General features: G+C 33.9%; 1 protein-coding gene across 1 annotated transcript; it reads left to right on the top strand.

Annotated features, from left to right (window-relative positions):
* The first annotated feature begins 19,595 nt into the window (after window positions 1-19,595).
* On the top strand, window positions 19,596-22,232 carry LOC149175136 (pectinesterase-like). The gene is made up of 2 exons (XM_089419527.1): window positions 19,596-20,598; window positions 21,361-22,232. The coding sequence occupies exons 1-2, from the start codon at window positions 19,731-19,733 to the stop codon at window positions 22,044-22,046; spliced, it is 1,554 nt and encodes a 517-aa protein (XP_089275653.1). The 5' UTR covers window positions 19,596-19,730; the 3' UTR covers window positions 22,047-22,232.
* The last annotated feature ends 2,070 nt before the right edge of the window (window positions 22,233-24,302 follow it).

Raw genomic sequence — 24,302 nt, 5'->3', positions numbered from 1 at the left:
TACCAATAAATAATTACAAGGTGAATTGTCTATTTCCATACATTTTTCATCTTTTAATGTATAATTTAGGTTATAAAATTACTAGTAAGTCACTACAATAATATGTGATTCTCTAGTGGTCATCTATTTTATAGCATAATCTGTGGCAGATTCATTATATTCTATGGTTGCATGTAGCCTAAGTCAATGGGAATTTAAGGAAATACAATGTATGACATTTGAATAGATCTGATTATAGAATCACCTCAAAGATTTATCTATGGATTTGAATCAACCAATCATAAATTTCATAATAGAGGTAATGTTTTTGTGCAATTATGAAGGAAATTGAAGAAATATTTTTCTCTATTTTTAGAAATACTTTGTCCTATATTTGTGTTTAGTTTGTAATTTGTAGGCTTTGGGATGACAATGATATTGATAGATCTGTTTAGAAAGAACTTTAATGCTTTATGAAAAATATTATTAAACATTAATGGTAATATATCTATCTAAGAATTCATTTTTAGTATTGTTAAAATATTTACTTTGTTTCCTGAATAATTTAGTACAAACACAATGATTCATGTTTTTCATATGTTTCAATTCTGAAGAAGTGTGTTAAGTTAAGTTGGGTTTATAATGTTTCTTACAATGATACCTGAATGGGGAGGGACCTCTATGTAATGATACTCATTTCTTAATTGAATTTTACTTAATTATTGACTTATGTTGAAGTTTGTGTTCATGTTGTAGCTTTGATGTATTTATTGTTTACAAATTGATTTGATGAATCTTTAAAAATTTTGTATTTCAATATTGTTTTATGTTTTTAGGAGAGGTAAAAGAAAGCTTATATATGGTTGCAATTGAAAAATCACTATTTTTTTTATTGTAACATGAATCATCATTTGTATTTTATGATTAAAAGTTTTCATGGGATGTTAAACTAAGTAATTATGTACATGACAAGTTTTATTAACTCTTCTAGCATGTTATCCTATTATTTTAAAAGTTACCATTGAGTAATTAGCCTTTAGAAATAACTACATCCTACACAGATAATGTTACTTCAGAATATTATGATTCTATTTAGTAATTAGGTGAAAGGAATTCAAAAACAATTAAGCTAACAACCATAATTTGTTAAGAAATAACATACATACCTAATAGGGATATACTTGAAAGTAAAAATAGATCATGATAGTTTGAAGTACTTCTTAGAATAACAATTATCTTTTGAACTAAAACAAAAAGGAATTGCAAAGATGCTAGGTTATGACCTTAAATTTATCTAAAACAAGGAAAATAAAAGACTGTGAAATATGCACTTTAAGAAAAAGAGGAAGACATAGAGGGTTTGTTATCCACTATTTCCATTCCATAATTAGACTAGGTGGAAATAGTAAGCACAAAATGGAAGTAATGTTATAAGAAATTCAAAATCACTTTACAGCTATAGGAGGATCTGAGTGTGTTAGATAAATTCATGTGGAGGAATGATTTGTTGTTGTATCATGACCACATATAATTATGCAAGAAGTCCAACTTAAATAGAAGGTCCTTTTGGAATTGCACTTTTTTACAGCAAGAGGACATTCACGGTTCTTCAAGACTTAGCATTGTATTAAGAAGGTATTCTTCTAGAAAGGTATTAATGTTAAGTTCAAAAGTTTTTATTTGAATATGTCATTTTCCAAAGGAGAGATGATAAATACCCTAGCACTCCTATGACTACCAACCATACCAACCCTACGTTAGCTTTTGGCAAAGAATGATACCCATGTCATGTTTGATCTGAAACATTCCTCTGCACTCTATTTCTATCATTTCACCGGAAAACCATGGTTTAGGATTTTGTGTTGTTTACAACCCTATCCATTGAATTCCACTTTCTGCTGGAACATTGATGCCTAGGATTCTGTTTGTTACAACCCTATGCATCTATTTCCTTCCTTCCTCTCCTTCTCTCCACCATTACTACAACTTCATTTTTAAGTTATCTCATTTCCGTGTGTCGACCACGAGAGGAAGATGCCATTTCTCTTAGAGATCACCCCAATATACACCCAACATTTGGATCCATGAGTTGGCTTGAATCTACCTTAATGAAGGCTTATTGAACCAAGCCCCTCCTATTACATTTTTCTGTGGCAATTGGAGTGTTGATAACCCCTCACATATAACCTTACAAGCACTCCTCTATTTAAAATGTCCTAGGTACTAGTCTACAATCAATCTAGAGCATGTCTCTAGGGAGTTTTCTTTGTCTCCTGCTAGAGGTGCGAAATTTAGCTGTAATAAGATCAATGAAGCAAACAAGATTTATTTTACTTTGTTAGATTGAAACTACCTCACAGTGTTATTGATTCACCTATGATATGGGATGAAATTACAATCCTTGGATCTCGTAATCCAAGTGTTAGTTAAAGAATTGATTAAAATTATAACATCACATAACAGATCTAATTTTAACTTATATATAAGCATTTATGCATATGGGATATATATAACAGGTTTAGCATACAACCTAGAAGTGGAAGAACATAAATAATTCTACTAGTGTGAAATAGATTTTCTTCCCTTCTTCATACATTCGTTTTTTATTTGTATATTATCTAAATGTTTTATTATGATCACATACATATTAATTCACATGAATTTCACTTTCATGTGCCACATGCACATGATCGGTAGAAAACACATTAATGAGCATTAACAATATACTTATTAGCATTAGAAGACTCTAATATATTTTTTTCCAAATTGATTTAGAAGTTTTTGATTTGTATAGTGTCTAAATGTTTTATTATGAGAAAATACATATTAGTTCACATGAATATCCCTTTCATGTGCCACATGATGTGTAAAAGACACATTAATGAAAATTAATGATTTATTTATTAGCATTAGAAGATTCTACTATACTTTTTTCTACATCAATTTAAGAAATATATGAGGGGTGTCATCAAAGAAAGTATTTATATAACATGAAAATTTCAAGGTCTCTTTGGTCGAGTGGTTAAGGCATGTGTTTTCTAAGTACATGGGGTTTCCTCGCCAGAATTTGAATATCTTAGCCATTTTTCTCATGCTTTTAAATAGTTCACATCAGTAATGACACAATTATATTAAATATTTATTTATTATTTATTTATATATAGTATATATCACATTAATACAATTGGTAAAAGGCGTTGGTAACCTTTGATCTCTCAAAAACAGACATTTTGGGAAATCATGATTCTTGGAATAAGGATAATTTCGTAAAACATAATTCTGAGTGACACTTTTGTGGTAGAGAATATTGTTTTCCATAGGTCAATTAAGTAATCTTGTTAAAATACTTCCATGTCATAATTCTCATTAGCACAAAGTTCTCATGTAGGTCTATCATTTCTTTTTCAATGTTATATATTGCAGGCTTCGAGGAAAGACAAAAGATAAATGATAGGCAATATATATTTCCCTTCTTGTCCCTTTGTATCTTTTATTATATAATCCATGTCTTTTAACACATATTCATTAACAATTGTTTTAGTTATATATTTATTTGTATTTCTTTTAACTATAATATTTCACTCCTCTTCATCGTTGTACTTTGCTAAAGTTTCAACAGAGGTATAGACAGGTAAAGAAATTTAAAGCTTGCTCTTAAAATACAATGGTGGTGACATATGGCCCACACTGCATCAGGGGAGAGGGAGAGTGGAGATGCGAGGTCCCCTTCATGTAAAGGGTCAAACATATTTAAGTACTATAGGGTTTTGGAGTGAGCATGAGTAACAATTACGATGGATTCTAACTTACTCAATAATTCATGCAAACAAACTTTTGGTTGCTGCAATGTCGAGATACATTTTATGGCATGGACATGTCGATTGCAATTGCAATCACAAATGTTCCCTCTTATTTATGCCACTCCCATGATCAAGAGATACAAAGAATTATTTACATAATATATAAGCTCAAGCCACATATTTTTGAGATATTCTAAGAAAAATGTTTAATAGAGGTGATCCATAGACATCCATAGTCAAATCCCCATTCCAACTCATTGATTAATGGGCCAATTAGGGGCTATCATCTTAGAAAAATTGTGCAATAACATGTAAAATAACTTGGATGAGAAAGTGTCAAAAGTTTTCTTGATGATTTGAGGCACTTGTGAATAATTGCAGGCGAAGGGGAAGATGGGTTGTTGCAACTCCATATGGAGGATTTGTATTTACTACAACTTGTGAATTTTTGGATATCGGGCTTGAAGGATCACTTGTTCCATAGTAAAATCTCTTTTAAGATGAATATTGAACCTATGATTTAGAACCTTCTTATGACATACCACATAAATGGGGATGAGCACAGGGTTATTCAAACATTAGGTACATTCTAGACTGCCATGTTTTCTTATCGATATTTGTTGTCTTGTTTGGCATAATTGCAATGTTTAGCTTGAGTAAAATTAGTTAAAGGGTTTTGTGGCATGTGTTACCCAAGAATCTTTCTAAGCAATGTTGAACAATTTACTCAGAGCTTGGAGTAAAGTGTGAAGAGATTGTGGAGATTGCGACAACTAATTTATTGCAGTAGTCATGTTTCCAATTAGCAACGCCATTGGAAAATTTGCAGCTCTCTGTGATGTTTCCTTATAATGGTGGTTGAATGAAACATAATGTTGCCACAATTGTGCTTGCTATGAAGGGATTTGCAATGGTAAACTAACAATAAAGGAACATGCATAGAATTCCCGAAACATTTTCTTTGCCAAAATAATAAGCTTCAATAGATTCCAGTATTACAAATGGAAAGTTTGTAGTCATATTATCTATGAAAGTCATCCCCAATGTGTTATCTCTGGTTTGTAGCATGATGATGCATTACCAAGCTTTAGTGAAATACTACAATTTCAGGAATCTCTTTGTAGGATCAGTCAAAGTAGTTTGATTTCTACTCAATAGCATCATGGAAGGACCCGAACCATGGATATTTTGGTTTGCGATTGAACATGGAAGAGCGTTTTGATAAATGAGTGGGTGGTTTCATTGGAGTAAAGTCTATAAATGGCAAGGATAAGATTTTCTGTTTTCCGATTCCATATACATAATTGCAGAGGAACAAATGTTACAGGAGTAGATGTTTATAAACTCAATACAACAGATTGGAAATCAACCTGCAATCTCAAAAATGGACTCAACCGTTCATCTCATATCAAGAAGAGAGTTCATATATATTCTGCCTATATTTCAAATGCTATCGTATATATATTCCAAGGGTCAAAATAACCCCCAAAGCACTATGGACGTGTCGTTAAATCTTTTAGTGCAAATGCTAATAAAATAACCACATATAACATCCATATGAAATCTATCATTGCTTGAACATGAAATACAAGATACACTTAATTAATGTCTTTCCATTATGTATCTTTGAAAATGCTTATGGCAAGGTAGGATCAAAGACTACCATGTGACTCAATATCTACCGGGAGTGATCGCAAATTCCGCGTTTTTTTACTTTTGATTATCGGCAGGTTAAAACTGTGGTCAACATGTTATTATAAAAGTATTTGGTGAATAAATGGCGGGCTAATGTCGCTTTAGAGAGTTCTTTAGGGAATGAGAGAATTCAACGCAGGTTGGCGGCTACTTGTACAGATACCTTTCCCTGCATTTCCATGCCTCGTTTTGGCAAATTCTGCCTTCTAAACTATGTACTGCATTGTGTTATAAAATTTATTTTATAATTAAATTCGTTAGGCGCGAAATTTCTATTGGCGATGCCGCGTTAAAACGTCAACGGATGAGTGTACGACCGCAAGGGAAGTAGAATAGCTAGACTGCGCAATCCATATTTGGGTGAGGTAAAAGAGGTCAATTGGATGAGGCGGAAGATACTCCCCACAGGCTGCAAGTTACGTCCATTCATCCACTTGCGTCAAGGCCGTGGATATGGCCAGAATCTTCTACTTTGAGAGCAAATATTCTGTCACGTGGAGGGGCCCTATGTGGATGCCACAATTTCTGTCCCTTGGGGGGGCCCTCTGTGGAAGACGCCCAAGGCTGTCCAAGATACGTGCCGCCTCAGTGGATATGGCATCGGTAATCGATCCGTGCAGTGCTGTGATCCGGAGTTGGTGAAAGTTGTATAGGTTATTTGTTCCAACATCATCTCCACGTTGGACAGTAAATATTTTTTAATTGATAAGCGAGTTGGTAATTGGAAGTGGAAGAGACCACAAGGCTCCCACCTCCAATTTTGCAACACCTATCTGTGATGCACAATGTCCATTAAATGCCTGCACTCGTCTACGCCTTGTCGATGCATATCCTGTACAGAAGGACGGTGAGGCAACGCTTCAGATATAGAGATATTACTAGGGTATTGCTCATTATAAAACGGCACGAGGTCTCGAAGCATCTCTTGACCTTTTTCAGCACAATCGCTTGGCCTTGTTTCGACAGATAACCTAATTAGGTTTCATTCTACATGCACCAATCGCGTTACAATTTTGTTTAGTTAGCCCTTGTGTTTTCATAACCTGCATAAGGTTACTGTTAAAAATATTATGTGTGCGAAGATGAAGGGAAGATTGTAGAGCATAAGGAGGTGTTGGTGTCGATGACAAAATATTAAGGGAACATCTGCTCAATAGGGTTTACAATTTGTCCGTGTTTCTAAATAGAGCACATTTATTTACTTCCACTTAGACACAATGCCCTAAATAAACAGAAATCTAACACATTTACTAGTGTTGCACATTAAAAATTATACATTTAGAGCCTTTGATTATATTCATAAATGTGTAACTTTTACACTTAACACTATATCTATGGCATCGAACGCTATGATATAGGGTGAATAAATTTACATTAACATAGCCCTAGGGCAAGTGTTTGTCCAATGCCCTAGAAAAACCAAAGTTATACAAGACGAATTTGTTGAAGTGAATGTATTCATATTTTGATGGTTTAATGTATTCATATTTTGATGGTTTTTTAGAACATTGTTATTGATGTCTGATAAAAGCGAAAAAAAATAGATTTTCATGTACAAGGACATTTTTTTCAATATTATAATAATAATTTAATTTAAATCCGTCAGAATTTAATTTAAATTGATAAATTATATATTGTTACAAAATGAAATTTTAGAGCATAACTTTCTTTTTAATTTTAGAATGAAAAATTTGGAATATGAGACACTCATAGGGGCTTCTATGCATGGCAATTAGGAAAAATGTGTCTCGCATAGTCGGCTTCTTGTCTCCTCCATTGTTATTGGGACTATGCGTGATGATTTTATTATTATCTTGTGTAGATATGACAGATAATTTTTTATTTTTTTTTATAATCTTAAATTCCTTCCAAAATTGATATATTAAATTGTTTTTATCAATGATGTATAATGCAAATCTACTTCTTGGATTGCCAATTTCTTGGATTAAATGCCCAAAATTAACTAGTTAAGAAAATGGAACAATGTTAAAATGAAATAATTAACTAAATTTTTTTTTTATGTACAAGGTCATTCTCTTTTTATTATTATAATGAGAACTAAATTTGAATTGATCAGAATCTAATTTAAATTAATAAATTATATATTTTTATAGGAGAAAAAAACAATTTTTAAGTATTGTTTTTTCATTAAATTTATTTTATTATCACAGTTATATAAATTACATTGTTGGTGATCATCCCTATCTATAATCATTAATCTTTATTAAGCAGTAAACAGCTTAATCTATAATAGATTTGGCATTTCAAATATTAAAAAAAATCATAAAAATCAACTAAGTTATAATTTTATTTTAATTATTATTATTTTTACTATTAAATAAAGTAAAAATAATAGATAAGTTAAACATATATATACATTTTAAAACGCATGTAAAAACATTAGTTATCATTCTCTTGACAACTCAATTCTTCTCATTATTGTTGATACATATTGTTATTAATTTAATTGATATGATTTTATTTATAGGGAAATACCAATAATTTTGAAAAATATATATATTAATTATTTTAAATTAATTAATTAATTTATATTATATTTTGAAATATATTAAAATAAAATAAAATAAATTTATCATAATTTTGTAATTTTTATAATTTTATTTCAATTTATTTTTTATGTTAAACCATTAAATTATAATATTATTTTTCCTAAATAAAAGTGAGAATTATAATGTTTTTAAAAAATAATTATTATAATTATATAGAAGATGAAATATCATATCCTTCTGATTAAGTGAAGTGGATGATTTACATTTTACGCTTCTAAACCAAGGGACTATTTTTCAAAGGAAATTGATATGAAAATATCTATAAACACTATGAATAATATTATATCCTAGTAATATGAACTTTTAGATTAATATTATAAATCTTAGATTATTGTTGTAAACCATAGGATTATTATTATGAACCCTCATATTAATAAAGCCAAGGGATTGATATTATAAACTCAAATGACTAATAAACCCTATGATTAATATTATAAACTCAAAAGACTAATCGACCCTAGGATTAATATTATAAACCCTATTAATGTTATTATATCTTAGAAATATGAACCTTTAGATTAATAGATCTAAGGGATTGATGTTATAAACCTAAACGACGAATAAACCCAAGGGATTATAAATGCAAGGGAATAATATTAAATCCAAGGGATTATTATTATAAATCCAAGGGATTATTGTTATAACTCCAAGGGATATAAATCGCAACATAAATATTATAAACCCTGAGATAATTTTTATCATCCTTGCAACTAGTATTATAAGCCCAATGGATTAATATTATAACTGAAGGGATTATAAACCCAAGGGAATAACATTAATTGCAAGGTTTATATTCCTAGGGTATAATATTAATTGCAGGGTTTACTATTAATCCCTTCAGTTTATAATCCCTTAGGGTCATAAATCTTAAGGTTAATATTCCTAGAGTTTAATATTAATCGTAGGGTTTAATGTTATTCCATTATGATTATAATCCATTAGGTTTTTAATATTAATACCTTCGTTTTATTTATATTTTGGGTTTATAATGTTATTCTTAAGGTTTATAAAATTAGTCTTATGGTTAATGTATTTTTTTAGGGTTTATAATATTTACCTTACGGTTTATATCCCTTTGATTTATAATATTAATCCCTTTGGTTTATTAGCCCTTTGGGTTTATAATATCAATCCTTCACTTATTAATTTAAGGGTTCATATTGTTTGGGTATAATATTATTCATAGGGTTTATTATATTAATCCTAGGGTTTAATCCATTGGGGTTTTAATATTAATCCTTTGGGTTTTCAATCTTAATCCCATGGATTTAATATTAATCCTAGGGTTTAATGTTATTCCCTTGGGTTTATAATCACTTCAATTTTTAATATTAATCCCTTGGGTTTATAATAATAATAATCTCAAGGTTTATAAATTTAATCTTAGGGTTTAACGTTTATTTTACGGTTTATAATATTTACCTTATGCTTTATATCCCTTGGGTTTATAATATTAATCCCTTAGATTTAATATTATTCCCTTGGGTTTATAATCCCTTTGATTTTTAGTATTAGTCCTTTGGTTCATTAGTCCTTTGGGTTTATAATATCAATCCCTTGCTTCTATTAATCTAAGAGTTCATATTCCTAGGGTATAATATTATTCATAAGGTTTATAATGTTAATCTTAGGGTTTATTAGTCCTCTTAGTTTATAATATTAATCTTAGGGTTTGTAATATTAATATAAGGGTTTATAGCATTAATCCTAGGGTTTATTATTCCCTTAGTTTTATTAGTCCTTTGGGTTTATAATATAAATAGTAGAATTAAATCCCTTGGGTTTATTAATCCCTTTGGTTTATAGTATTAATCCTAAGGTATATCATATTAATGTTAGATTTTAATATTTATTTTAGGGATTATAATATTTATCTTAGGGTTTATATCGCTTGGATTTATAATATTTATCCCTTGGGTTTGTGACAAATATTGTCTGCATTTCAAAATCAACCATTGTCAACCATGGCCAATCATGGTCCAACGTCACATAGTGACAAAGATTGTCTTAATATGAAAATCAACCATGGTTAACCATGGTCAACCATGGAAAACTATTGACCAACTTCGCATTGTGACAAAGATTGTCTCAATATGAAAATAAACCATGGTCAATAATCATGATGACATTGTGACAAAAATTGTCTCTTGGTCCATTGTTGAGTTGTGACAACCATGGTCATCCATGGCCAACCATGGTACGACATCACATAGTGACAACCATGGTTCGACATAACATTGTGGCAAAGATTGTCTCAATATGAAAATCAACCATGGTCGACCACGGTGCAACATCACATTGTGAGAAAGATTATCTAAATATGAAAATCAATCATGTTCCACCATGGTCAATCATGGTCAACCATGGTCACATTGTCACATTGTCACAAATATTTTCTTAAGGTCTAATGTCGCATTCTGACAACAATGGTCAATCATGGTTAACCATGGGCCACCATTGTGTTGTGACAAAGATTGTCTCAACAGGTTTATAATATTTATCTTAGGGTTTATATAACTTGGGTTTATAATATTAATTCTTTCGGTTTAATATTATTTCCTTCGGTTTTTAGTATAAATATCTTACGTTTATAATATCAAAGTTTTGGGTTTATTAACCTAAGGGTTCATATTCCTAGGGTATTATATTATTTATAGGGTTTAAAATATTAATCATAGGGTTTTATTTTGAGCGTTTAATATTAAGCCCATGGTTTATAATAGTAATCCAGGGTTTAATATTAAACCCTTAAGTTTGAAATACCTTAGGTTTATAATAATAATCCCTTGTGTTTATGAATCTTAGGGTTTATATTCATATGGTTTAATATTATTGTTGGGGTTCGTATGGTTTAATATTCATATGGTTTAGGATTGTCTCTTGGTCCAACATCATTTTACGACAACAATGGTCAATCATGCTCAGCCATGGTCAATAAACATGGTCACATTGTGAGAAATATTGTCTCAAGGTCCAACGTTGCATTGTGACAGCCATAGTCCACCATCGCATTATGGAAAATATTGTCTCAATATGAAAATAAACCTTTCTCATCCAATGTCTCATTGTGACAAATATTGTCTTGATATCTAAATCAATCATGATAATCCATGGTCAGCCATGGTCCAATATTGCATTGTGACAAAGATTGTCTCAATATTAAAGTTAACCATAGTAAACCATGTTTATTTTAGGGTTTATAATATTTATCTTAGAGTTTATATACCTTGGATTTATAATATTAATACCTCGGGTTTAATATTATTCCCTTGGGTTTATAATCCCTTGGCTTTTTGGTTTTAATCCCTAGGGTTTCTTATTCCCTTGGGCTTATAATATCAATATGTTGTTTCATATGGTCTTCTAAAGAACTTCTTACTTGACAGAATCTGATCCTCACAAGAAGAGTTGTCTAGGGAAAGGTGGGGTAGAGAAGCAACTGCTTCACATAGCTAGTCCTATAGGGTGTTTTCCTAAGATTGGTCACTACGGTTACCTTCTTCCCAAGAGGGTGGTCGAGTATTGATATTCTTATTAGTCATCTAATGCACGAGACTCCCTACCATGGGTTGGGTAGCCCCGAGGAGAACTACTCACACAATGACCTAGCCTAACCCACTCTGAATCTCGTTTCTCACGCACTTCGACTATGGATTGTGGGATGGTGAAGGATTTTAAGATACCTAATATGCCAACTTCTATGTCTCAATGAATTCGGTCGATGGGTGTTATTGGAAGCCTATCCAACTGACCCTACACCTACACTACAAATAGTGTTTGGACCTGGTGCCCAAGTGGGCTTAATCAATATGTGTTGATTTATTAAGGTGTAGTGTTTCAAGTCTTGGCTTGGTGGTGTTAACCAAGCTCACGTTCACTTAGCGTGTGAGTGTGTGAAAATAATGTGTCAAGTGGAATAGTTAATTAAGCATGTTTCATGATGCCATGTGTTGCTGAAAGTAAAGTGCTAAAATACTATAAATAAATCTAAAATTCACAGAAAATAAATATTTAATCAAGCACACAAAACCCTACCTACAAATGCTATAAGAAACTAAGAAAGAGAGGGAAAAAAATCTACTCAAAGACACATAAAAATGGCTAAACGATCTAATGTCAAGGGACTAATATCTAAAGGCACTAATCTGCTATAAATGTCTCAAACAACCAACAAAAATCGGAGGTGAAAAATGTTGCAAAAGATAGGTGTGAAGCTCTAAAATGTAGCATGCTCATGGGGTTCCTAAGGGGGAAAGGAAAACCAAAAATCTAAAGGGAGAAAAGGTAAAAGAAACCTATCCAAAATAGTTGAAAAGTAAAGGATTAGGCTTTGAAAATCAGTGGCTAAAATTGTTGAAAACACTAGACTACACACTCAACAAATCTCTTCCTAACCATGTGGAGGTGTACTCTAAACCCTAGGGGGGTATTTCCTTCCTCAAAGAGACAAATAAAGTGTATCTATTCCTAGTGGAGACTCAAAACAAAGGTGAAGTACACAATCCAGTCTACAGACAACACTCTCGGCAATTCTAAAAAAATTCTGAAAATTTTCGGGAAAAATTCCAAAACGCAGGTATTGACCTGGAATAGTGGAAAAAAATAGTTTTTGGCCCAAATAGTGTGCTTGGGAACACAGGTTAGGGGATGAGAGGTGATTTTTTCTTCCGTGACTTTTGGTTGGCATATCGCACACAAATTTGTCATCTCCTACTCGGTTGGTACCTGTGATTTGCGAAAAGAACCAAAAGACCACCAAAATGTAAAAATTTGACAAAAGGGGGAAAAATAATATAAATATAAATTGAGAGGCCAAAAATAGTTGTAGAAAACCTTGATTTTTTTTAAACTTGAGTCACTGAAAAACATTTTTATTATACCAATGGAGTCCATTTTTTGACAGCAAATGTAGTTAAAAACCCAGTGGAGTCGTCATTTTTTATTGTGAAACTTCTTGGAAGGTGTACCAAAAATACTTCACTTAAGTCACTAGGTGAAAAGTGACCCTAACAACAAGTTGATGGCTGCTTGTGATTCAGTTCTGCAATAAAAATAGAAGACTTGCAACAAAAGTATAGACGATCGAGAATAGAAAGCAACAGTAAAGATATTCAATGCAATAACCCAAATGGAAATACTTTAACTGAATAAAATATTTATTAAAAACTCCTCGTGAAGGAGATCTACAAAAGGGTTTGTAAGTCCCCCTCCACGAGATGGATTGTTTGATGTCCTTGATGTTTCAGAAAAGGACCTTCTCTCTGAATATGTGAAAAACCCAGAAAAAATATGGAGAATTCAAATGGGAGCTTGAAAGAAAAAAGATGATAATGATAATGATGATTATGATCATGGTGAAGAATGAATTGAAAAACCCTCATATTTCTAACAAAGTATTGAGCTAATCTTGAAAATGGAGAATAATAAAATGATATTAATCAAATCAATATCTAACTATTTGGAATACTTTATTATATTTAATGGAGAGGCAACAGATATATAAAATGGTCACATATCTTTATTTAGAAATAATTAACAAATAAAATTATTTATTAATTATTTCGCAAGAATTCAGAATTGCGTGAAATCAAAATAATTATTAAATTGTGATTTAATAATTATTACAATAATAGAAATAAGGAATATTAAATAAATAGTGATCTATTTAATTATTCCTAAGGGATTTAGTCAAAATCTAACAAGGAATAATCGTTTAAATAATGATTTAATAATTATTCTTACAAAAAATTAAATAAATAATGATTTATCTAGTTCTTCTCATTGCTTTTTTATTTAAATAAGAAAATAATTTAATAAAAGTGGTTTACTAAACTATTTTTCAGAGTGAAAGTGATTTTACAATGGTAAAATTAATCCTACATGGTGTATTTCGATCCACCTAGTTAGAAATGGCTAGGTGATCATTTATCGGTGATAACAATTTTGAAGTGCAACTTTGTGCTTCATTACTAAAACAATGAATACAATAGTATCCTTCAAACACTCTCACCATCTGAATTTTTATTCATCTTGTTTTTAAACAAAAGCAAGGCTCGTAACCTAAACAAAAGGGACACGATGTAACCAAAATCTCTAGGTGAAAGCCTCACAAGCACCCGAGTTTGGCACGAAGCTAAATATCTCCATACCTGCACAAAACAATCGTGAAAATGCATTCTCAAAAAGCCTGCAACTTGAGTGATATGGTCCTCTAGCACCTCTTGAAGTGTCATGATAACTATGAACTCCAAGTGAGGGAAAGCATATTTGTAAAATGCTCATGAGAGCCCATCCACAAGAATTGGCAGATAATCCATACCATATATGCTCGTAGAGATAATCACCACAAAATAAAAACAAAATTGTACACATAAGGGTAAGGGTGTGTAAAGCCATATAGTTCTCCATTCTCTTTTGTTGCAACTATGCTAAGATTTGAAACCTATAATACATATTCACACAGGATTTCAATTCCAATAATCATGGCATTTTCAAAACAATATGGTTGGTATCAATAGTTGATATCATTAAAAAAGAAACTAAATACTACCTGTGTCTTCTCCAATATGCATGCTCCAAAGACAAATTTATATGAGTTTCTCTTATGGAAATATTGGAGTATTTATGAACGAAAAATGTATTGGTGGCCTGAAGTATTTATGAACAAAATCCAATACCGGTGGTCCAAACAAATATTATTTTTGGAGGAACTCAACCCATGCATAGAACTGCGGAGTAACATCACAATATTAACACCTAAGAGATATACCATAACCGAAATTCTCTAGTGTCCGCAAGGAGCAATATAGGTCTGCAAAGAAGTGAAATGGTGTTCAAAAGTTGGTTGTTGGCTCAATTAGGGTTGGTTAAGTGAGCTAGAGGCATGTGGGCCTCACGCAAAGCCCAACCATGCAAGAAGTCCACCGCAACCATTATGGCCAACAATTTATCCCATGAAAATTTAATGTATTTGCAAACCCAAATCAAATAATAAAACCCTTCTGCCCTCAAGGAATTTCCTATACTTTGACGACATTAAAGGAGTTGATGAATGTTCACAGATTTTCATACATTGTTAAATAAATTAATCCAATGCAAGCATATCCTCACAATGACAAGAACCATAGACACGTAGTTCCATTGAAATTTCAAGAGAAATTTGCAATGAGGAAGGCTATTTCACTAATTTAAATGATAAAATTTTAGAGAAATGTCATGAAATAGGTTAAGATTGATGAAGCAAAGAGGATTTATTTTACTTTGTTAGATTGAAACTACCTCGCAATGATATCAGTTCACTTGTGATATATGATGAATAACAATCCTCAGATCTCGTAATCAATGTGTTAGTTAAAGAATTGATTAAAATAATAACATCACATGGTAGACCTAACTTTAACTTATATCTCAACATGTACGCATATGGAATATATACAACATACTTAACATACACTTTAGAAGTGGAAGCACAAATAATTTTGCTAGTGTGAAATAACTTTTCTTCCCTTCTTCTCACATTCCTTTCTGTTTTGTATATTATATAAATGTTTTATTATGAGCACATAGATATTAATTCATATGAACTTCACTTTCATGTGCCACATGATCTGTAAAAAACACATTAATGAGCATTAACGATTTACTTATTAGCATTAGAAGACTCTACTATACCTTTCTTCCAAAGTGATCCAGGAAGTTTTTTGTTTGTATAGTGTATAAATGTTTTATTATGAGCACATACATATTAATTCACATGAATTTCACTTTCATGTGCCACATGATGTGTAAAAAACACATTAATGAGCATTAATGATTTATTTATTAGCATTAAAAGACTCTACTATAATTTTTTCCAAATTAATTTAGGGGTGTCATGATAGAAATTATTTATCGAACATGAACATGTCAGGGTCACTTTGGTCAAGTGGTTAAGGCATGTATCTTCTAAGTACATGGGGTTTCCTGCCAAAATTTGAATCTCTCATGCAGTGTTTTCATGCTTTTCAATAGTTCTGATCGGTAGTGACACAATTATATTAAATATTCATTTATATATATATATATATATATATATTATTGCATTAAAGGCATTGGTAAAAGGCGTCAGTAACCTTTGAACTCCCCAAAGCAGACATTTTGGGAAATCGCGATTCTTGGAATATAAGCTAAGTTCATAAAACATAATTCTTAATGTCACTTCAGTGCTAGAGAATATTGTTTTCCGTAGGTTGATTAAGTAATATTGTTAAAATGCTTCCACATCATAATTCTCATTACCACAATGTTCTATGGGGGTCTATCATTTCTTTTTCAATGTTTTACATCGCAGAATTCAAGAAAAGGCAAAAGCTAAATGATAGGAAATATATATTTTTCTTCTTGTCCCATTGTATCTTTTATTATAGAATGCATTTTATTTAACACATATTCATTAACAATTTTTTTAATTATATATTTATTTTTATTTCTTTTAATTATACCATTTCGCTCCTTTGTGGTCATGTACTCTGCTAAAGTTTCAACAGAGGTATAAACAAGTAAATAACTTTAAATCTTGCTCTTGAAATACAATAGTGATGATATATGGCCAACTTTGCATTGGGAGAGAGGGAGAGTGGAGATGGGAGGTCCCCTTCATGTAAAGGGCCAAACATCTATACATACTATAGGGTTTTGGAGTGAGCATTAGCGACAATTACCATAGATTCTGACTAACTCAAGAATTCATGCAAACAAACATTTGGTTGCCCTAATGCTGAGATAAATTTAAGATCATGAACATGTTGATTGAGATTGTATTCAGAATTTTTCCCTCTTATTAGTGCCACTCCCATGATCAAGATATACAGAGAATTATTGACATAATATATAAGCTCATGTCACCTATTTTTGAGAGATTCTAAGAAAAATGTGTAATAGAGGTGATCCATAGACATCCATAGTCAAATCCCCATTCCAAGTGGCTAATTGATGGGCCAATTAGACGTTATCATCTTAGAAAAATTGTGCAATAACATGTAAAATAACTTGGAGGAGGAAGTGTTAAAAGTTTTCTTGATGATTTGATGCACTTGTGAATGATTGCAGGCCAAGGGGAAGATGGGTCATTGCAACTCCATATGGAAGATTTTGATTTACTACAAGTTGTGAATTTTTGGGTATGGAATTTGAAGGATCTCTTATTCCACGATAAGATCTCATTTAATATGAATATTGAACATACGGTTGAGAACCTTCTTATGACATACCACGTAATTGGGGAGAAGCACAAGGTTGTTCAAAGATTAGGTACGTATTAGAATGCCATCTTTTCTTATTGACGTTTTCTATCTTGATTGGCATAATTGCAATGTTTAGCTTGAGTGAAATTTGTTGAAGGGTTTCATGGCATATGTTACACATGAATATTTCTAAGCAATGTTGCACAATTTACTCCAACTGGGGGAATGATAGAGCTTGGAGTAAAGTGTAAAGAGATTGTGGAGATTGCAACAACTGATTTATGACACTAGTCATGTTTCCAACTAGCAGCGCCATTGCAAATTTTGCAACACTCTCTGATGTTTCCTAATAATGGTGTTGGCATGAAACATAAATTTGCCAAAATTGTGCTTACTATGAAGGAATTTGCCATAGGTAAGCTAATAGTAAAGAAACATGCAAAGAATTCTTGAAACATTTCATTTGCCAAAGTAATAAGCTTTAATAGATTTTAGTATTACACATGGAAAGTTTGTGATTATATTATCCATGAAGATCATCCGCAATGCCATATCTCTAGCTTTAGTATGATGATGCATTACCAAGTTTTAATGAAATACTACAATTTCAGGAACCTATTTGTAGAATCAGTGAAAGTGGTTTGATTCATACTCATTAACATGAGGGCAAGATTTGAACCATGGATATTTTGGTTTGGGATTGAACATGGAAAAGCATTTTGCTTAATGAGTGGGTGGTTTCATTGGAGTAAAGTCTATAAATGGCAAGGATAAGACTTTCTGTTTTCCGATTCCATATCCATAGTTGCGGAGGAACAAATGTTGCAGGAGTAGATGTTTCTAAAATCAATACAAGAGATTGGAAATCAACATGCAATTTCAAGGATGAACTCAACAATTCATCTCATATCAAGTCGAGAGTTCATATATATTCCGCCTCTTTTTCAAATTCTATTGTATATATATTCCTAGGGTCAAAATAACCTGGCCAAAAACACTATTAACATACCTTTTGGCGCAAATACAAGTAAAATAATCACATATAACATCTATATGAAATCTATCATTTGCCAAACTTGAAACACAAAATATAATAAAATAATCACATATAAGATGGATATGAAATTTATCATTTGTGGAACATGAAATACAAAATATATTTTTGATCTTTGGCTTTTGTGATCCATAATGATATTTGAAATAAACCTCATTGGTAAGTTCGAAATATTGGTCCTAAATATGAATGTCATTTGTAAATTCGAAATATTGAACATAAAATTATTTGATGTGATTAATCGGAAACCCAATCTCAAAGAAAATATATTTTCAAATACGAGATATATGTGAAAATAAGAAAAAGGCACAAAATATCTTTTTTTGTAGTTTTGTGTAATCACCAAACTACTATAACTTAATTTCTTTCCATTACTTGATCTGTGTATCTTTGAAAATGCTTATGGCAAGGTAGGATCAAAGACTAACATGTGAGCCAGTATCTACCGGTAGTGATCCCCAATTCCGCGTTCTTTGGCTTTTCGTTATCGTTGCCGGATGTTTCGGTGGCCCCTTTCGTGGGTGGGTTAAAACGGTGGTCAACATGTTATTATAAAAATATTTGGTGAAAAAATGGTAGGCTAATGTCGCTTTAGAGAGTGCTTTGGGGAATGCGAGAATTCAAAGTAGGTTGGCGACTACTTACACAGATACCCTTTCCCTTCCCTGCATTTTCATGTCTGGTTTTGGCAATTTCTGCCTTCTAAAGCATGTACTGAATTGAATTCGTTAGCACGAAATTTCTCTTGGCGCTGCCGCGTTAAAAGATCAACTTATGAGTGTACGACCTCAACGGAGCTAGAATAGCATTAAAAGAAGTCAACTGGATGAGGTGGATGATACTCCCCACAGGCTGCAAGTTACGTCCATCAACTTGCGTCTGGCGCGTGGAGGGACCTGTGTGAAGGCCATGGATATGGTCACAATTTTCTACGTTAAGAGCAAATATTCTGTCGCGTGGAGGGGCCCTCTGTGGAGGCCACAATTTCTGTTCCTTGGAGGGGCCCTCCCTGGAGGCCATGGATGTGGCCGTGGAAGACGCCCAAGGCGGTGCAAGTTACGTCGATCCACACAGCCGCCTCACTGGATATGGTATCGGTAATCGATCTGTGCAGTGATCCGGAGTTGGTGGAGTTGGTGAAAGTGGTATAGGTTATTTGTTCCAACATCACCTCCTGCTCATATATATATGTTTTGTGAGAGAGAGAGACTACAGTTTGTTGATACATTACATTGCAGTTAAAAGAAAAGTACTGCATTCTGCAGTGGCTTTTAGATTTAGGTTGAAGGTTTTGGTTTTCTTTATCATATGTCTCAGGTTTGTCAAGATTGAAAGCGATGAACTGCTTCATCGAGGTTCTCTAAAATCTGCTTGCGACGTGACATTGGATCCGAAATTCTGTGTTTCGACAATGTCGAGCCTGTTTACTGGATCACTGCAAGCAAATTCCATAGATGTCGGCAGGATGGCTCTCAGGCTGGGCATTACCGAAGGACAAAAAGTGTTTCAAATAATTTCTCATGTGCCACGTTCGGCATTCAAAGGAAGGCAACTGGATGCTATTGATGATTGCATGCAGTTGTACGATCTAACGTTGGACGGCCTGAGTAAATCCTTGTCGAATGTTACTGCCAATTCTTTGAAGTGGAGGCAGGCAGTTGACATTCAGACTTGGCTTAGTGCAGCTCTGACTAATCAGGCTACCTGCCTCCAAAGTCTTGAGGAGGCTAGCGGAAGCCTGCAAAATATTTTGACCAAGTGGGTGCTTAATATGTCGCGAGTTGTGAGCAATGCTTTGGCTCTTGTCAAAAACATTTCTGTCGTTGGTAAAGATTCCAAGAGTCCTCCTGCGCACAGCCGACGCCTGTTATCCAATCCAACGAGTCATGATCAAGTTGATGTAGTCGATGATGATGAATTTCTTTCACATTATGGAGTCGTCAATGATGGATTCCCTTCATGGTTGTCCGCTTCAGACCGAAGGAGCCTTCTTCAAACCTCTGAAGAAGATGACGGTGCTTTAGACGAGAATGTCGTTACCGTGGCTCAGGACGGCAGTGGTAATTATACCACAATTACTGACGCACTCAATGCTGCTCCAAACAAAAGCTCAGATAGATATGTGATACATGTTACAGAGGGAGTCTACCAGGAATACATTGAGGTGCCCAAATACAAAACAAATATTATGTTGGTGGGAGATGGCATAAACTCCACTGTGATCACTGGAAATAGGAGCGTTGTGGACGGATGGACAACATTTCGCTCTGCAACAGTCGGTAAGCTGTTTTACTCGTTTCTCTGGTTATGTTTTTAGTTCTTCCTTTGTCGCGATGAAGGCCTCGTGTGAGGTTGAGGTATTGCTAATTTTGACAGATCTGTTATGTACATATTGCATGAATCCAACAAATCCGTGCTTACATTTCCTCGTTTTCTGTTCTGACTATTTTTTATTAATCACTCCGAGAATTACCTGGCATATGTTCAATAACATCATGGACATCCTTGCAGATACCCAGAATAATTCAGAATCTGAACTGTCTAGAGAGGTCAATTGTGGATTTCAGATTCTGGGATATTTTTAGAATTTGGGATATTCTTAGAATCTGATAGTCTGGAAAGGTCAAACAATTGACCTCTCTCAGATTCCAGAATATTTTCCGAGGTCATAATTGTTTAACGAGGTCTTTTCCTAAAAATTGTCTAAACACTTAAACTAGATAAGTTGGGTATTTATATGTGGATTGCAGATTCGATGAATATCCCACAATTTGATAGTCACGCTAGGGGTCAAACAATTAACCTATCCTCAAGGTCAAATTCTCAAATTCTAAAATATTCCCATAATCCGTTCAAAGTTAAGAATTTTTGAATTTGTGTATCATGGAATTAAGAAGGATATGCCACTTTTGTAAACATTCTCAGTGTAGCTTCTTCTTTATTTATCACAACTTCGCTGTCTTCATCAGTTACTATACAGTCCCTTTGCCTGGAGTTTTCTTTTATGGTCGCGCTCATTCGTGAATTATTTGTGATCGCAGCTGTCGTGGGGCAAGGCTTTATCGCTCGGGATATCACTTTCGAGAACACTGCGGGACCAGAGAAGCATCAGGCTGTCGCCCTCCGAGTGGGGTCGGATCTATCAGCATTCTACCGCTGCAGCTTTAAAGGCTACCAAGATACTCTCTACGCGCACTCTCTTCGACAGTTCTACAGGGAATGCGACATTTATGGCACAGTTGATTTTATCTTTGGCAACGCTGCAGTTGTGTTTCAAAACTGCAATCTATTGGCTAGAAAACCGATGGATAGTCAAAAGAATTGTTTTACGGCTCAAGGAAGAGATGATCCAAATCAAAACACTGGAATCTCTATTCAAAAGTGCAACGTCTCTGCTGCGCCTGATCTCGCTCCGGTGAATAGCTCTTTCCAAACATTCTTGGGAAGGCCATGGAAAAATTACTCTCGTACGGTTTATATCGAATCATATATAGATGATGTCGTCGATCCTGCGGGTTGGCTGGAATGGTCGGGGGACTTTGCTTTGACGACGCTCTATTATGGCGAATATATGAATTCGGGACCCGGAGCAGGAACTACAGAGCGAGTTCAATGGCCTGGATATCACACCATGAATATTTCTGATGCTCAAAATTTCACAGTGGCTAATTTCATTTCTGGTGATGCATGGATAGAAGACGTGCCCTTTGATGCAGCCTTAGATTAACAAGAATGACAATATCCTGTTGTATTCGTCACTAAGAGCTGCTTCCTGAGTATTCGAATTATCTCCGTTCATTGTTTCTTAATTTCAAGTGTAGCATTCTTTAGAATCATTTATTGTTTTCAATGTAGCATTCGAGTGCGATGCAACCGTAAATAATCCAGAGATATCAATAACAGTTAAAAATAAGTTTCCTCGTAATGTTATGCATTGGTTTGATAAGTATTATATTATTGGTAAGCGATGACTTTTGTACCAATTCATTAAAATAAGCGGTGACTTTTATTTTTTATTTTAATCGACGGTCCAGATAAATCCTAGAAGGAATAGGTCGATATCGAAGGAAGGTATATCTTTCGTCTAGTCGATATCGACGGCTGACGCGTTAAGGCACCCCCAAACAATCGCTTGGCTTTGTTTCCACGGATAACTAATTAGGCTTCATTGTGCGTGCACCAATCACGTTACTATTCTGTTTGGTTAGCCCTTGTGTTTTCATAACATGCATGAGGTTAGTATTATCTGTATTCTGTGCTTTATTCTGTTTTTCCAGGAGGGAAATTCAACTCTATTGGAGCATGTGAAGATGAATGGCAGATTGAAGAGCATAAGGAGGTGTTGGTGCGGATGACAAAGGATAAGGAGCACATCCGCTCAATAGGGTTTACCATTTCTGAGTGATTCTAAATTAGAGCACATTTATTTACTCCCACTCACATACAATGCCCTAAATAAACTAAAGTTTAACACATTTACTAGTGTTGCACATTAAAATTTATAAATTTAGAGCATTGCATTTCATAAATGTGTAATTTTTACATTCAACGCTATATCTAGGGCATTCAACGTTTTGATATAGTGTGAATAAATTTACATTAACATAGCCCTAGGGAAAGTGTTTGTCTGATGCCCTAGATAAGTGAAAGTTCTGCAAGACACATTCGTTGAAGTTAATGTATTCATATTTTGATGGTGTTTTTAGAAAATTGCTATTGTTGTCTGATTAAAAAAAGCTACAAAAATCATTTAAATTTTCATGTACAAGGTCATTCTTCTTCAGTATTACAATGAGAATCTAATTTAAATCCGTCAAAATTTAAATAAAAATTCAACCCTTTTTATTTTAGAATGAAAAATTGGGTATAACACTCATAGGGTCTTCCACGCATGGCAATTATGAAAGAAGTGCCTTGCACAATAGGCTTCTTTTCTCCTATTTTAGAATGAAAAATCGCACACATCGGACACTCATAGGGTCTTCAATGCATGGAAATTATGAAAGAAGTGCCTCGCATAGTAGGCTTCTTTTCTCCTCCATTGTTTTTTTTCTAACTAAGGTTAATCTATTAATATGATACAAAAAAATAGTTACAGTGATTCTTGGCCAAAAACAGAACCCGACCTCAATCAACATGCACCCATGAAAGTTGTCTGAGACTGCCCCAACAAAGGGGAAACCAGTCCAAAAATATGTCCAGAATACAACCAGAATTAACCCACAGTTTATCCTGACGAGACCAACCGACCAAAACCAACATCAAAAACCACACTAAAACCAACAGTTTATCCTGACTAGACCAACCGACCAACAGATTATCCTGAGGACACATAGACTGGACAAAACCAAACCAAGAACTAGAAGAAATGCCACCTGGCAGACGTGACATGCGTCGCAAAGTCTTCCTGAGCAGGTTCCTCCACAATTGGACATGCCGAGTCATCTTGATTGTCCATCTCGCCATGTCCCAACGCCCGATGGCCTTCCTCCATACTGCCTACCTCAACTTGCGGGCCCGACGTGTCATCCAGACAGCTCTCCAAGGCTTGCATGTCACTTTGAACGCCCATCTCAACATGCGAACTGCCAGCAATGGCTTTACCGTGCCTTCTGTTCTGACCTCCATCACCTGCCTGCTCATCATTGTTGCCCCTGTTCCTGCTTGGGCCAACTCTGTTTGCCTCCTCCATGGAAATGGTCATGGGAGTATGCTGCTCAGTCTCTTTTGTAATGGAAATGGAGATAGTGGCTACAATAACCGGGCAGTTCAAAGAGCTGCAAAACCAAAACTGCGTTGTGTGAGGAACAGGATGCGGAGGCAGAGGAAAGGTTGTAGTGCGAACAATCGCCGCTTCATGTCTTGAGCTGTGGAGGCCGACTCTGCCTCTGCCACTTCTAGTATTCAGATACTGACTTGCAAGACTGTGTTGGTGGGGATTTTTGGCAGAGGAGGCAGGGGAAGCAGAGTCATGGCTATGCAA

This window comes from Pinus tabuliformis, chromosome 4_1 (genome assembly GCF_031772625.1).
Source record: "Pinus tabuliformis cultivar Carrire ecotype Pingquan chromosome 4_1, CPIR1, whole genome shotgun sequence".
Taxonomy (NCBI): Eukaryota; Viridiplantae; Streptophyta; class Pinopsida; order Pinales; family Pinaceae; genus Pinus; species Pinus tabuliformis.
The sequence above is the reverse complement of the archived record's forward strand: the minus strand, read 5'-3'. Positions and strand labels throughout refer to the sequence as shown.